Source organism: Podarcis vaucheri (genome assembly GCF_965113315.1).
Source record: "Podarcis vaucheri genome assembly, chromosome: 16".
Lineage (NCBI taxonomy): Eukaryota > Metazoa > Chordata > Lepidosauria > Squamata > Lacertidae > Podarcis > Podarcis vaucheri.
Window position 1 is genome coordinate 12,000,844 of NC_138754.1, and position 16,434 is coordinate 12,017,277.

The 16,434-nt window shown below is 47.7% G+C and overlaps 1 protein-coding gene across 1 annotated transcript in view; it reads left to right on the forward strand.

Moving 5' to 3' along the window:
* EML3 (EMAP like 3) overlaps positions 1-16,434 on the forward strand; it is a gene marked incomplete at its 5' end in the record, with an annotated part of 41,555 nt that overhangs the window by 18,641 nt on the left and 6,480 nt on the right. Inside the window, 13 exon segments of the mRNA XM_082202088.1 lie at positions 13-120; positions 1,448-1,476; positions 1,628-1,657; positions 2,946-3,069; positions 4,971-5,120; positions 6,434-6,503; positions 7,881-7,991; positions 9,173-9,268; positions 11,184-11,318; positions 12,774-12,912; positions 14,091-14,242; positions 15,859-15,984; positions 16,074-16,205. Coding sequence (XP_082058214.1) covers positions 13-120; positions 1,448-1,476; positions 1,628-1,657; positions 2,946-3,069; positions 4,971-5,120; positions 6,434-6,503; positions 7,881-7,991; positions 9,173-9,268; positions 11,184-11,318; positions 12,774-12,912; positions 14,091-14,242; positions 15,859-15,984; positions 16,074-16,205 — 1,402 coding nt within the window.

The following is a 16,434-nucleotide window of genomic DNA, read 5'->3' on the forward strand; positions in this document are numbered from 1 at the left end:
TTTCTTTCCCAGACTGCGGAGAAACAGCTCCTCCGACAAACCCTCCAAAACCAAGCAGCGCCTCTCCAAGAAGGCAGCGTCCTCGGCCAACCTCTTCAACCACTCCAGCAGCTTTGAGAAGTGAGGCGCACACAGGCACCTGCCATGTATCACCCCAATTTTTCTGATTTAGGGACATGAGTGGCATTTGGTTGTATTTGCCCTGAGGGTGGGGGAGCCTGCACTCAGTACGTGTTCAAAAGCACAGTGCCACCCCAAGGTTGCACTCTGGACTGTTTATTTGGAGATGCCCAGGGGCAGTCTGCAAAAAAGAAAAAATACACTAATAAAATATAATTTCAATATCTTAAAAGAAAGGGGGGGAGGGAATACATTTTAAAATATTTGCCTGGTGCCAGAAATATAACCATGGTGCAGATGTGCTTTTCTGGAGAGGGAATTCCACAACCACAGTACCAACACCAAAAAGACTCTGCCTCCTACTTCGGAATGGGGGGGGGGGAATTTGAGTCAGTCCACATTTAAAGGCAAACCCGGTTGATTTGCGTTTTCCAAAACAAGGTATGAACCAAAACACAGCTATCTTTTGAAATTTGAATTTCTCCAGACTTTTCAATGCAGTTCTCCAGCCTAGTAATTTGTATAGAAATGCAGAATGTGTGCATAGAAATGCATATATTAGTGAAAATAAAGTACAAAAAAATCATTGTATTACAGGGAATAGGTATTGAGAGATGTTTGCACTAAAAGGCTGGTGAATTTGCAGGAAGATTTTTTAAAAATGCAAATAGATGTGGAATTGTGGGGAACTGAATTTAAGATTGAAAAAAATGAGGTGCTGAGAGAAATGGAAATGGACAGATTTGCACTCTGTCTCTCTTTCTGGTTGCTGTCCACTTTAACTAACACTGCAGGGCACCTGGAGGAGTATTACTGAAGATGATCTCTGGTGACTCTGGCTGCTCCCTATAAGCCAGGGATAGCCAACATGGTGCCCTCTGGGTGTTTTAGTTTCCAACTCACATCAGCCTGCATGGTCATTGATCGGGGATAATTGGCAGATGTAGTCCAAAATATCCAGAGAGCAGCATGTTGGCTAATCTGTTATCTACAGCACACACAAATACACATAAACATAGACACACACCATATATTGCCATGTGGGATTTGGTTATGTTTGCTCTGTGGGGAGTAATAGGGTATTGTGTGCATGCTCAGAGGTAGTGTTCTTCCCAGTGCTATTTTTCTAAAAAAAGGGGTGCTAGAACAAAACACAAACACCTCCCTTGTTCTCTTAGAATGGCAATGGCGCCCATCTGAGAGGTGCTGGAACTCAGTTCCGGCTGAAAAAAAGCCCTGGTTATTCCACAGTTCATTTCCTTCTAAGTTACCTACCACACAGGTAAACCCTGACCGGCCCCTTTAATGTTCTGTTTTCTCTTTGCAGCCGAACAAAGGATCCCTCCCTAAGTCCAGGTGAGCTTTCAAAGTCAAGGATGGCGAAGGGGACAATAAAGCTGTTTGGTGGGTTGGAGATGTAGGTTGGTGAAGGCTGCTCCAGGTAAAGATTCAGCCCCTTCTTCTTTCCTACAAATCCCTAATGCTTCCTTCCTCTCCCTCTGCATAGGGCCACTGAGCGCTCGACGGATGCACCAAGGTGAGGCTTCGGAAACGGTTGCATTGGAGGGTTTGGGAGAAGAAAGCAGGCCGGAGTTTTTCTCCCTCTGTCTGAACACCAGAACTTGGGGACGTCTTATGAAGCTGAAGGTTGGAAGGTTCAGGACAGACAAAAGGAAGTCCTTCTTCACACAGTGCATATGGGAGTTTGTAGAGATGGTCACCAGATTGGATGACTTTAAAATACAATTAGGCAAAATCCAGAGGATAGGGCTACAAAGGCTAACTGTTGGAGGGGGTATGCTTCTAAGAACGTAAGAATAACCCTGCTGGATCAGGCCAGTGGCCCATCTAGTCCAGCATCCTGTTCTCATAGTGGCTGCCAAGACAACTGTGGGAAACCCTCCAACACAACCCAAGCACAGGAGGACTCTCCCTTCCTGTAGCTTCCACAACTGGTATCCAGAAGCTTTGCTACCATCTACTAGTAGTAGTCACTGATGGCCTTTTCCTCCAACAAGTTATGAATACAGTCGTACCTTGGTTGACGAACGACTTGTGAGTCGAACGTTTTGGCTCCCGAATGCTGCAAACCTGGAAGTGATTGTTCCGGTGTTTGAACGTTCTTTGGGACCCAAATGTCCAGTGCGGCTTCCGTGGCTTCCGATTGGCTGCAGGAGCTTCCTGCAGCCAATCGGAAGCCGTGCCTTGGTTTCCGAACATTTTGGAAGTCGAACGGACTTCCGGAACAGATTCTGTTCGACTGTAGCGGTTTCTGGAAACTGCAGGAGGGGAGAGTGCTGTTGTGCTCAGGTCTTGCTTGCAGGCTTCCCATAGGGATATATAGCTGGCCGCTGTGAGAACGGGATGTTAGACTGGACGGGTCACTGGCCTGATGCAGCTGGCTCTTTGTAATGGAAGACAGAACATCTGGTGGTGCCTGGGGTGGAGTTAGGCCACACCATACATTTAAAACACTCTTGACAGCACTTTAAACGGTAATGGCATCATCCAAAGAATCCTGGGAGCTGTAGTTTTGTTAAGAGTGCTGAGGGAGGGCTGGATAGAGAGGCCTAGGGGTGGGGGTTGTGTTTGACCCCTAGGCCTGAGGTTCTTCATCCTTAAGATAGGAGCCTAGGCAAAGTTTTATCACTTGATTCTCCTGGTTGCATCAGGAGTCCTGAAAAGTGGGTGATGCTTGGTCGTTGGAGGGGCAGGACCTCCATAGCAGAAGACATGCAGATTGACTTTTTGGGCCAAGGTGCATTTGTTGTGCTACAGCTGCTGATGCCCACCTGTTCCCTCCTTCTGTCTTTCTGTCCCTTTAGAAGGACGTTCCACGAAGATGTTCCTGCGTGGCCGCCCCATCACCATGTATATCCCTTCCGACTTCCTCAACTACGAGGAGCTGCGCATGGAGCTGCCGACCGAGAAGTTGAAGCTGGACTGGGTGTATCCTTTCAGGAATTCCTCTGCCCTTGTTCCTCTGCCCTCCCATCCCAGCCTTTCCTAAAGCACAGTAGCCACCACAGAATAACACTGTTTCCCCGGTGAAACCCATTCAGGGAGGGGTAGCCAACCTGGTTCCCTTTGGGTGTTGTTGGACTCCATTTCCCATCAGCCTCAGCCAGCATGGCCAATGATCAATGATGGGAGTTGTAGTTCACCAAGCTGGCTAATGAGAAAATGAGAGACTGAGAAGAATAGACTGAGAGGAATAGAAATGGACAGACAACGCTCATTCCCCCCCTCACCCCCTCTTTCTCTCTGTGTTTTATGCCTTACCCCACTTGGCAGTGGCACCTGGAGGAGTGTCTCTGAGGAGCACTGACTGTGCCCTATAAACCAAAGGTAGCCAACATGGCGCCTGCCAGGGTTTATTTGGACTCCATTTCCCATCAGCCCCAGCCAGCATGGCCAATGGTCAAGGATGATGGGAGTTGTAGTCCACAATGTGTGGAGGACAGGAGGTTGGCTATCTCTGAATTAAAGCATGCAGATCTAGGGCATAGGAGGAGGAATGTTATTTAAATTTACACTTAGCTTCTACCTTCTCTGTTTTTTGTTTCTAGCTGACTAGGTTGAGGGTAAGAACTGCAGATCAGTGGTAGAAATCTGCTTTGCAGGTCAATTCTGTATCCAGGGCAGCTGTCTACCAACTCCACCTGGTACGCAGGCTGAGACCCTACCTGCCCGCGGACTGTCTGGCCAGAGTGGTGCATGCTCTAGTTATCTCCCGCTTGGACTACTGCAATGCGCTCTACGTGGGGCTACCTTTGAAGGTGACTCGAAAACTACAGCTAATCCAGAATGCGGCAGCTAGACTGGTGACTGGGGGCGGCCGCCGAGACCACATAACACCGGTCTTGAAAGACCTACATTGGCTCCCAGTACGTTTCCGAGCACAATTCAAAGTGCTGGTGTTGACCTTTAAAGCCCTAAACGGCTTCGGCCCAGTATACCTGAAGGAGCGTCTCCACCCCCATCGTTCTGCCCGGACACTGAGGTCCAGCGCCGAGGGCCTTCTGGCGGTTCCCTCATTGCGAGAAGCAAAGCTACAGGGAACCAGGCAGAGGGCCTTTTCGGTGGTGGCGCCCGCCCTGTGGAATGCCCTCCCATCGGATGTCAAGGTGATGGACAACTACCTGACATTCAGAAGACATCTTAAGGCGGCCCTATTCAGGGAAGCTTTTAATGTATGATATTTTAGTGTTTTTTGGTTTCTGTGGAAGCCGCCCAGAGTGGCTGGGGAAGCCCAGCCAGATGGGCGGGGTACAAATAAATTATTATTATTATTATTATTATTATTATTATTATTATTATTATTATTTGCATGGAGAAGGTCCCAGGTTCAATCCTCAGCATCTCCAGGTAGAGCTGGGGTGAAAACTTCCTGCTTGAAACCTTGGAAATCTGCTGCCAGTCAATGTAGACAACACTGAGCTATATAGATCAATGGTCTGATGGGATTAGGCAGCTTCCTATGTTTCTTTGTATTATTATTATCATTATCCCAGCCTTCCTCCAAGAAGCTCAGGGTGGCATACACAGATCCCACACTTTTACCCACACGACAACCCTGAAAGGTAGATTGGGTTGAGAGTTAAGCAAACCGGTCCAAAGTCACCCATTGAGCTTTGCAATTGAGTAGGGACTAGCACCCAGTTCTGCCTGGTTTGAGTCCCACCATTTGGGCCCCTGAAATAGTGGGCTCCCTCACAGGGGTGTTATCACAAAAGATGACAGAGCCATCGCTTGAGTCCCCAGTGACACAGAGAGCAGGCAGGCGTGGCTCCCTTGTCCTCCCCGTTTTGCATTTGTGTCGGTTCTTTGCTCCTTGACGCCGGTCCCAGATATGGATACCGAGGCCGTGACTGCCGCTCCAATCTCTACGTGTTGACGTCAGGAGAGCTGGTCTACTTCATTGCCTGTGTGGTTGTGTTGTATCATGTGCAACATCGCACACAACGCCACTACCTGCGGCACACTGACTGCGTGCGCTGGTGAGTTGCGGGAGCCATTTCCCAGACCCGCAACCTGCTCCAATACTCCTGTGTATATTACCTGTATGTATACCCACAACATGAGGGATGCAGGTGGCGCTGTGGGTTAAACCACAGAGCCTAGGACTTGCCAATCAGAAGATCAGCAGTTCAAATCCCCGCGGCTGGGTGAGCTCCCATTGCTCGGTCCCTGCTTCTGCCCACCTAGCAGTTTGAAAGCACGTCAAAGTGCAAGTAGATAAATAGGTACCGCTCCGGCAGGAAGGTAAACGGCATTTCCGTGTGCTGCTCTGGTTCGCCAGAAGTGGCTTAGTCATGCTGGTCACATGACCTGGAAGCTGTACGCCGGCTCCCTCAGTCAATAAAGCGAGATGAGCGCCGCAACCCCAGAGCCTTTACCTTTACCTTACACCCACAGCACAGGGACAGGTGCAGGAAACATACAGACAAATACCGTATTTTTTGCTCTATAAGACTCACTTTTTCCCTCCTAAAAAGTAAGGGGAAATGTGTGTGCGTCTTATGGAGCGAATGCAGGCTGCGCAGCTATCCCAGAAGCCAGAACAGCAAGAGGGATGGCTGCTTTCACTGCACAGTGATCCCTCTTGCTGTTCTGGCTTCTAAGATTCAGAATTTTTTTCTTCTTGTTTTCCTCCTCCAAAAACTAGGTGCGTCTCGTGGTCTGGTGCGTCTTATAGAGCGAAAAATACGGTACTTGTGCTCACTCTCCCATGATGCAAGAAATAGGCACTCCACTACAGACACCTAGTCTCACCAGTGGCGGCTGGCGTCCAATGGGACTGGTAGACTGTCATTTGCCAAAGCAAATGACAGGCAGGGACAGAGCCAATGACAGGCAGAGCCAACCATCCTCGCTGCATCACTGAGACAGGAGGAGGGAAAAGCCAACATGCACAGCCACCCGCTGGCCTGGTTGTAAGTAAGTAAGAAGGCAGGCAAGTGTGCAGGGCTCGGTGGCTGAGAGCAGGCTGAGGTTGTTGGGGCAGCACCCCATTCACTGAAATCATCCAGCAGAGGCAGATTAGGGGAGTGTGACTGGTTCGCCTGCACTGGGTGCTGAACCAAGAGCGTGGTGCAGGAGGCACCGCAAAGATCACTTAGAACGAAAGGCAAGAGGTGGGGGGGGGATGCTGAATTTTGACGTTGCTTTGGTCCATGGGGGGTGAGGGCGGAGAATCTGATTGAGCAAAGTGGTTTTCACCTTCTCTGGAGCGATGGGGTTAGGAGACTTTGAGTTTGGGAGCAGATGGTGGATCGGGCCCTTTCATCTTGTGATTCTGTTCTTTCTCCAGCCTAGCAGTGCATCCTGACAAAGTCCGCGTTGCTTCAGGGCAGATGGCTGGTGTGGACAAGGATGGCAAGGTAAACCCCTAGATCTGGGAGGCACCCAAGGCCGTGATTTCCCCCTTCATTTCAGCTACATGGCTTACACGTTTTTTGTCCAGAGATAAGATTAATTGGCTGCAGTGGTGCCATCAGATTTAAGACTTTGGGGCAGAGAGGTTTGGGGCTCCACTCAGCGAAATGAGCCAGAATGCTCCCAAACACAATAGGACTGGTGGCCTTTCACATTTTGAAGTAATGCGAAATGCTGCCCAAACCAGTGTTCTTCAACCTTGGCACCCAGATGTTGTTGGACTACAACTCCCCATAATCCCTAGCAGGGATTATGGGACGATAGGAACTGTAGTTCAACAACTTGCTTTTAATTTCTTTGTGCTTTTAACTTGTTCTTAGCTTGTTATGATTTCATTGTTTGGTTTTATGTTTTTACATTGCTGTAAACCGCTGAGATACAGCGTTATGATACAGTGGTATATAAATATTTTTGTAAACAAATAAACTTCTGGGGATGCAGGGTTGAAAAACATCTCTTCCTGCCTCCCAACCAGACCACGCTAGGTCCAGAATCTAAAATTACTTAACTGCCCCACTTCCTGGTTACACAGACATTAAAGATGGAATTCAGTAACCTATCAAAACAGAATGCGCTTAAATACAGTGGTGCCTCGCAAGACGAAAAGAATCCGTTCTGTGATTCTCTTCGTCTAGCGGTTTTTTCGTCTTGCGAAGCAAGCCCACTGACGGATTAGCGGATTAGCGCTATTAGCGGCTTTTAGCGGCTTATCAGTTTATCGGATCAGCTGATAAGCGGCTTAGCGGCTTAGAAACAGGGGGGGAAGGGGAAAAAAAACAGCAGGAACTCGCAAGACATTGTCGTCTTGCAAAGCAAGCCCATAGGAAATTCGTTTTGCGAAGCACCTCCAAAACGGAAAACTCTTTCGTCTAGCGAGTTTTCCGTCTTGCGAGGCATTCGTCTTGCGGGGCACCACTGTAGCAAAATCTTCTATTGGTCTGGCTACTGACAGCAGCGAAAGTACAAGTAATGCACTCCTTCAATCAGCAAACAAAGCGTTATGAGGTGTGAATAACAAATGGAACCCATTAATAAAGTGTGTGCGCACGCACAAATCAAAAACCAAGCAGGTGTGAGTTACTTGAAGAAAGGAAGATATTCGTGTTATTAAAAAATAACATTTCAAAATTAATTACTCTGTGATAGATAGATAGATAGATAGATAGATAGATAGATAGTCCATTTGAATTAATATTCTGCTACTAGCAAACTAGCAATGTGCTTTCTATATGGAGTACTGGCTTGTTTTGATCTCTACCTCTTTTTGCTCTACCTCTTTACACAGAGAAGCTGAAAGATTTTTCTCCCCACTCTCCTTACAGCCTCTGCAACCCTCTGTTCACATCTGGGACTCGTCCAACCTTAACACCCTGCTAGAAATTGGTCAGGGCAGCTTTGAGAGAGGAGTTGGTTCCCTTGCTTTCTCCACGGCTGTGAGTGTTACAACTTCTCCATCCTATACGTTGGTTCAAGGAAAAAATAGGTATATAAAAAGGAGAATTTCTGGATGACAAGATTTGGGGCAAGTACTCTTTGGTGAGAAGACCCCAAGAGAGGTTTAAAACGACAAAATATGCAGCAAATTGTGGAAATAGAGGATGTTAGACCTTTAAAATATGTGCCCTTTAAAGTGAGTTCCAGAATATCCCTTCAAAAGTTTATTTCCAAAGTCTTACACTTCCCTAAGCACAGAAAAAATCCCATGTTTGGTAAGTTAAAAATGGGTTTACTTATGAACGCTTCAAAGGTCAGGTTCATGTGTTTCAGAGCACAGACAGTAAAACTTATCTTATATACAAAATGGTGAAAGTTCCTAAATTATTAGTATAGGAACTCAAGACTGGCTTGTGAGAGCCATGCAGTCTGAGTTGGAGCAATCATTTCAAACCTTTTTTACATGCTGAGCTTCTCAGGTAGACCTATTTCCTCCCAATGTGATGTAGCTAAGCCTGGCAGAACAACTTACTTCATGCATTAATTTGACTTAAGCATGTTGGTTATATGAGACTGGTTATCCCACACTAAATACTATTATACATGCATTCTCTTGAGCGCTGATCCTTATATATCATTTTTATAATTACGTATATATTCCACTTTTAAGTTTGATAAGTTAACCCCATAGGTCCCTGAGCAAGCAGTGAGCTAACTGCTTCACACCATAATGCAGGCATAGGCAAACACGGCCCTCTGGATGTTTTTGAGACTACAATTCCCATCATCCCTGACCACTGGTCCTGTTAGCTAGGGATGATGGGAGTTGTAGTCCCAAAACATCTGGAGGGCTGAGTTTGCCTATGCCTGCCATAATGGAACCTTGTGTTATGACCATAGGGCCCATCACGTAGGATGCTACTACCTACAATGGCTATGTTCTCCCTCCACTAAATGAAGCTCATGGACCACTGGTGGTCCCCAGATCACAGCTGGGGAACCTCTGTGGTAAAGCATCCCCTTGACATGCAGAAAGTCCCAGGTTCAATCCCTGGCATCTCTAGTTAGGGCTGAGAAAGACTCTCTGCCTGAGACCTTTGGAGAGCTGCTGCCAATCAGTGTAGACAATATTGTACTAACTCTCCGTAAAGCAGCTTCCTGTGTTCCTATCTCCCTCCAGGATGAGGGGGCATACTTATGTGTGATAGACGAGTCCAACGAGCACATGCTGTCTGTCTGGGATTGTGCTCGTGGCACCAAGCAGGCTGAAATCAAGGTGAGTACTGTGGTGGTGGTGGTTATTTGAACTTGTTTGTTGCCTGTTACACAAAAAGATCTCCAAGCAACTCACAACATATTTAAAAAGCATAAAGATAAGTTAAAAAAATGAAATACAGTGGTACCTCTGGTTACGTACTTAATTCGTTCCGGAAGTTCGTTCTTAACCTGAAACTGTTCTTAACCTGAAGCACCACTTTAGCTAATGGGCCCTCCCGCTGCCGCCACACCGCCGCTGCACGATTTCTGTTCTCATCCTGAAGCAAAGTTCTTAACCCAAGGTACTATTTCTGGGTTAGCGGAGTCTGTGACCAGAAGCATATGTAACCTGAAACATATGTAACACTACCTCGGGTTACATACGCTTCAGGTTACAGACTCTGCTAACCCAGAAATAGTGCTTCAGGTTAAGAACTTTGCTTCAGGATGAGAACAGAAATTGTGCGGCGGCAGCGCAGCAGCAGCGGGAAGCCCCATTAGCTAAAGTGGTGCTTCAGGTTAAAAACAGTTTCAGGTTAAGAACGGACCTCAAGAATGAATTAAGTACGTAACCCGAGGTACCACTGTACATGGTAATAAGAACACATGCACACAAAAATACATTCAGTTCGTTAAAAAATATACGCAAGGCAACCCCCAGCAGCAGCAGTAGAAGGTTTGACAGTCTGAGTAACAGCAAACAGCCTCATTGTGGTCCATCAAGAGTGGTCACTTGGTGTTGAAAAGGTGGGCCTTACTGTGAAGAGCTTCCACAACTGGGGAGCCAGAAGACTCTCTCTCTTGTCTGTGTGGAGAGGCCTGGCTTTGCTGTCTCGTCTGATTTAAACACGGTGGGTGGAATTTGACTTTGCACTACAGTGGTGCCCCGCAAGACGAATGCCTCGCAAGACGGAAAACTCGCTAGACGAAAGAGTTTTCCGTTTTGGAGGTGCTTCGCAAAACGAATTTCCTATGGGCTTGCTTCGCAAGACGACAATGTCTTGCGAGTTCCTGCTGGGTTTTTTTCCTCCCCCCCCTTTTTCTAAGCCGCTAAGCCGCTTATCAGCTGATCTGATCAGCAGATAAGCCGCTAAAAGCCGCTAATAGTGCTAATCCGCTAAACCGTCAATGGGCTTGCTTCGCAAGACGAAAAAACCGCTAGATGAAGAGAATCACAGAACGGATTCTTTTCGTCTTGCAAGGCACCACTGTATTACAATTGTTACACCAGTGCAAGCATTTTTGTGAAACTGCAGCTTCCCCCCCCCCAAAGGATAATCATAATACATAAGAAACAAAAGCATTAAAATAATTCTAATTGTATAAATAGCATAGTTAAAAACACCATGAAGGCCCAGCAAAAATGTTAGGGTTTTAGCTGGCATATGAATGAGTCAGGGTAATATGCAGCATAGCAAGGAGGTCATTCCACAGAGGCAGAGACACCACCTAAAAAAAAAAAGAATAAAATGAAAATAATACTAATATTTTGGGTGGTGGCTCCTCATAACATCATCTCCATCATCATAATCATCATCACCATTATTATTATTATTATTATTATTATTATTGTTATTATTATTATTATTATTTACTGCTTAATGCCAAAATAAGCTTCGGAGTGATTTACAAAGCTTAAAAGCCAGTTATAAAAATATAAGCATCCATAATTCAAGTACATATTGAAACAATCCCATTAAAATAAAAGCAATGTCAAAAGTGCCTTTCCTTCAGATCATTTCAGGGGTGCGGAGGGTTGGTCTTCCCTACACACACAACTAAGGTTAAAAGGCACTTTGGGAGACTTACAACACTTTGAATAATCCTTGTGGGCATCTTTGATGGTGCTGAGAGGCCACATCACCCTGATACCTTCTTCCTTCCACTCCCCACCCATGTTCTCCTCCACCCATCCACCCCATTGCACCTTGCAGAGTACCAATGAATCTGTCCTGACGGTGGAGTTCAACCCGCAAGACAGCAGCAACATAATCACCACTGGGAAATCTCATGTCTATTTCTGGACCTGGAGTGGAAACAGCCTAACAAAGAAGCAGGGAATCTTTGGGGTGAGGCAGTGCTGCAGTGTGTGTGTGTGTGTGTGTGTGTGTGTGTGTGTGTGTGTGTGGTAAAGGGGGTCGTTGGTAAAGCTGGGGGCCTTCAATAATAGAGAACAGGGTGGGAGAAGTAGGGAGGGAAGGCTTCCAAATGCCAGGCCTTAGATGGTCAACCCCAATTCTTTCCTCGGTGAAAATACGGGTGCTAAACGTGGTGGCAGAAAACACCCAGCACATGTTTAGATGCACCCTTTTTAGCTAGCTATGTTTTTCAACCAGAGTTTTCCTCAACTGCCTTAATAACTTAATAACTGTCACTATATATCTAATTCACATTTAAATCACATGGCTTCCCTCAAAGAATCCTGGGACCTGTCATTTGTTAAGGGTGCTGGGAATTATAGCTCTGTGAGGGGCAAACTACAGTTCCTGGGATTCTCGGCGGGGGGGCAGGCTGTGTGGTGTGGGTATGACCAATGTCTCTGCTGACATTTCACTCTGTCCCAGTCGATGTTCGCTACTCAAACGTCTCTCATTGTTTCCATGCCTTGCCTGACGTTAGTTGTTTGTCCAAATTAATCTTTCTCTTTTTTTCTCCCCATGCAACTCCTCACACAGATTCCCAGATCACTATGCTATCATTTGCTAACTTCAGTGTTTTACCCTGGGCAGAACTGCAAGTGCAAGTTCCTGCTTGAACAGCTTCTTCTTCCTCCTCTTCTTTTTCTTTCAACGACCCAAAATCACAGTAGCAGTGCATTACATTGTTACCATATACAAATAAAAGGGGGGGAAAGAAAGAAATGGTAACACACCAGTATAAACCAAAGCCTACATATTTCCCAAACTGGCATGGGCGGCGGGAGCAGACTTTGGTAATAGGGCGCCTTGAGCGAGGACAAAATTTGGCACTGCCCTCTCCCTAAATATTTCTTCTTTTCACAATAATACGCTTTTTATTTTTTATTATTTTGTGCCCCCTCAGCTTGCTGCCCTGTGGGGGGGATGGGGGGACAGCACGCACTGCCCTAAATCCAGTACTGCAGACAGTGAATGTTTGGCATCTAAGTCCAAAGCATAATAAATAAAATCCCACCAGATGGTGTAGAAGCATTCTGGATCCACCATCCCTTTGAAGACACAAAATTTATGTGTTTATTTTTCCCCCACAATAGCCAAACTCCGTCAGTTCTTGTACTACAAAGACAAATGTAGATTCCTCCCCTCCCCCCGAAATTTTCCATTACTGTACTAGGCGATTGAACACAGCTTACATCTGTGTTGAAAGTTATTTAGAGCAAATAAGCTTTCATGCTGTCATTAATAGAGAAGCCTGAAGAGGCGATTTAATTATTTTAGATATTTTTTGATAAACATCCTGCTGGAACTTTTTGATACGGGAATGAACCTTGTCCGGTTCTTCCCAGCCACCATTGTATCAGCATCTCCCCTTCCTGATCTTTCCAGAAATACAAGAAACCCAAGTTCATCCAGTGCTTTGTGTTCGACACCAACAGTGATGTGCTGACCGGAGACTCGGAGGGCAACATCCTGACTTGGGCCAGGGTGCCTGCTGACATCCGTACGCTGGGCAAGGGGGCGAAAGGTATGCGAAGGTGAATGGTAATAGCAGACCATGGTCTGCTAGGGTGGTTCCTTGGGCATATGCTGATTTGCATACAATCTACATATGCTATGGGATGTGGACTGACACAGAGTTAGAAACGATTACAGGGGACTCCCCACTTGTGCGTCGTTGACTTGCATGTATACGCGTGGTGCTGGGAAATAATGGAGGGAGAGAGCTGGAGAGTCCTCGTAACTTGCAAAGAGATGCTTCCTGGAGCCCAAAGAGGACTTCAGTTAGGTGGAGAAGAGACTGGAGGCTCAGTGGGGCTTTGTTTAGGCTGCTCACCTGCCCCGCCTAACAGCTGATGCGTGAGGTAGCGCAGCAGGAGCAACCTCTTTTCCGTGTGTCCTCCAGTCTCCAGCCAGCCCCAGAGCTTCAATTCCAGTTGTGGATATTTTTGGTGCAGTGGTACTTCGGTTGTCGAACACAATCCGTTCCAGAAGACCATTCGACTTCCGAAACGTTCGACAATTGAGGCGCAAAGGGTGGTCTGCAAAGTCAGTGAATAAAATTGGGAGGGAAATGCAGCGGAAGCCGTTCGACTTCCAAAAAGCGTTCAAAAAGGGAAGCATTTATTTCTGGGTTTTTGGCTTTCAAAAACTGAAATGTTTGGCTTCCGAGACGCTCAAAAACTGAGGTACCACTGTACGGCATTTTAAAATCTGGAATAGATAGACAGCGGCTGAGCAGGCATTTAAAGGGTGTTTGGAGCGTGCTCCCCAATTATGCGATTTAGATATACAGTGGTACCTCGGCTTAAATACTTAATTCGTTCCGGAGGTCCGTACTTAACCTGAAACTGTACTTAACCTGAAACACCACTTTAGCTAATGGGGCCTCCTGCATCTGCCGCACCGCCGGAGCACGATTTCTGTTCTCATCCTGAAGCAAAGTTCTTAACCTGAGGCACTATTTCTGGGTTAGCGGAGTCTGTAACCTGAAGCGTATGTAACCTGAAGCGTATGTAACCCAAGGTACCACTGTACAATGGAGAAGCGAACAAGATGGACCAGTGGTCTGACTGTACAATAGGGCACCTTCCTATGTTCCTATGGAGAGGCATGTCAACAGAGAACCTGGCACTAATCCCCGTGTCGTGTCACCAAAAAGTGAACCAGGGTTTGACACAGGTGTGTTTTTACCTCTCTTTACAGAGACGTACCAGATCAGCAAGCAAACGCGAGCCCACGAAGGCAGCATCTTCTCTCTCTGCCTGTGCCGCGATGGCTCGGTGCTCAGTGGCGGTGGCAAGGACCGGCGCCTGGTCCGGTGGAGCCCCAGCCTCTCCCTGCTGCAGGAGGTGGAGGTAAGGGAGGTGAATGGATCTGCACAGCAGCTATTGGAGATTGCTTGGTGGACGTTAATAACCACCATATCCTTTAGCTTTGGGGTGGCTAAGCTCATATGGACAGAAGGCCACATTCACCCTTGGCCAACTCTTTGGGGGCTGCGTGCCAGGGGTGGTTGAAAGTGGGCGTGGCCACCTCACACATTTTCACTTGCAGCCTGAGGTACACACACACACACACACACACACACACACACACACAAAGTATCCTTTCTGACAGATCTGATGATTAAAGAAGAAGCCATTTGCATCCCTATCAAAGCAATGAGCTCTGTTCACCCCGGCCCTGAGTCTACAGTGGTGCCCCGCAAGACGAACGCCTCGGAAGACGAAAAACTCGCTAGATGAAGGAGTTTTTCGTTTTCTTAGCCGCTTCGCAAGACGCATTTCCCTGTGGGCTTGCTTCGCAAAACGAAGCTTGCCCCGCAAGCTCCGGGGATAGCGGGGAAGCGCAGCGCGTCTTCCCCGCTGTCCCCGGAGCTCTTTTGAAGCAAGGGGCAGCGGGGAGAAGATCGCTTCTCCCCGTTGCCAGCCCCGCAATCTCCGGGGACAGAGGGGAAGGCGCGCGCGCCTTCCCCTCTCTTCCCTGGACCCCTTTTGAACCAAGGGGCGGCAACGGGGAGAAGTGATTCTCCCCGCTGCCCCTTCCCTTGCTTTAAAACAGGTCCGGGGACAGAGGGGAAGGCGCGCGCCTTCCCCTCTGTCCCCGGAGATTGCGGGGCAGGCAACGGGGAGAAGCAATCTTCTCCCCGCCGCCCCTTGCTTTAAACAGGTCCGGGGACAGAGGGGAAGGCGCGCGGCGCTTCCCCTCTGTCCCCGGACAGTCTCCATAGGAACGCATTGATTGATTTTCAATGCATTCCTATGGGAAACCGTGCTTCGCAAGACGAAAAACTCGCAATTAATTTCGTCTTGCGAGGCACCACTGTACTTCAAACATTCTCCCACCTTTTTGCCCCAGCCACCAGAATCAGTAGGGTCTTTGGGGTGGGTTTTTCTTTTACTAAAATGTGCTTGGGGATCTGGGGTTAGCCTCTTAACTGTTTTGGCCCCTCACTGTAGGTTTGCACCCGGAAGGGAGGATACACCTTATGGTTAAGGCTTGTTGTTTAAAGAAACATTTGCCGATTTAATCATATGAATTTAAAAAATCTCATCAGATGGTTCCCTCTGGTTTTGTTTGACTCGCTTCGAGCCCATCCCTGATAGAGAAAAGTGAGTTGTTAGAAATCAGGCTTCCTCAACCTTGGCCCTCCAGATGTTTTGGGACTACAATTCCCATCATTCCTGATCACTAGTCCTGCTAGCTAGGGATCATGGGAGTTGTAGGCCAAAAACATCTGGAGGGGCAAGGTTGAGGAAGCCTGCTATAAATCCTTATAAATAACAAAAGTAAATAAGGCAAAGTAACTTGAAGCATTGAATTTCCAAGTGGGCATGTGGTCCTCGGAAGGTTGCCCAGAAGCAAATGCGGCCCTCAGACTGGAAAAGGGTTTTAATCCATCCTTGGGTGAATCCAGCAAACTTTACACACAGACCAGCTTTATAATGCCTGCTGCTTCTTTGGCAATCAGATTCCGGAACAGTTTGGTGCCGTCCGCACCATCGCCGAGGGTGACGGAGGGGAGCTGCTGGTAGGGACCACACGCAATGCCCTGCTGCGGGGGAGCTTGGCGGAGGGCTTCCGGCCCATCATTCAGGTAAAGGGGTGGGTCTGGTCTGGTCGCAGGGCCTCCTCCTCAGCTGCTCCTTCCTTCTCCAGCTGCTTCTCAACGCTCTTCCTTTGCAGGGGCACACGGACGAACTGTGGGGGCTGGGCACTCACCCTTCGCGGGACCTTTTTGTCACTTGCGCCCATGACAGGCAGCTCTGCATGTGGGATAGTGGGGAGCACACGCTGGCTTGGAGCACCACGCTGGAGGTAACTGGACCAGGGAGGGGAGGAACGTGTGGCATGGCCCAGGGGTGTTGGCAGTGCCATTGATGTGGAATGGCCAGTGGACACAGAGAATCAATTTAGATGGCTTTAAAAATAGGATTAGACAAATTCATGGAGGGCAAGGCTATCAGCAGCAGCTTAGCCATGTTGTCTATGTTTTCCCTGTCGGAAGCATTATGCCAGTTCCTGGGAAGAGTGGGCAGAGTGCTGT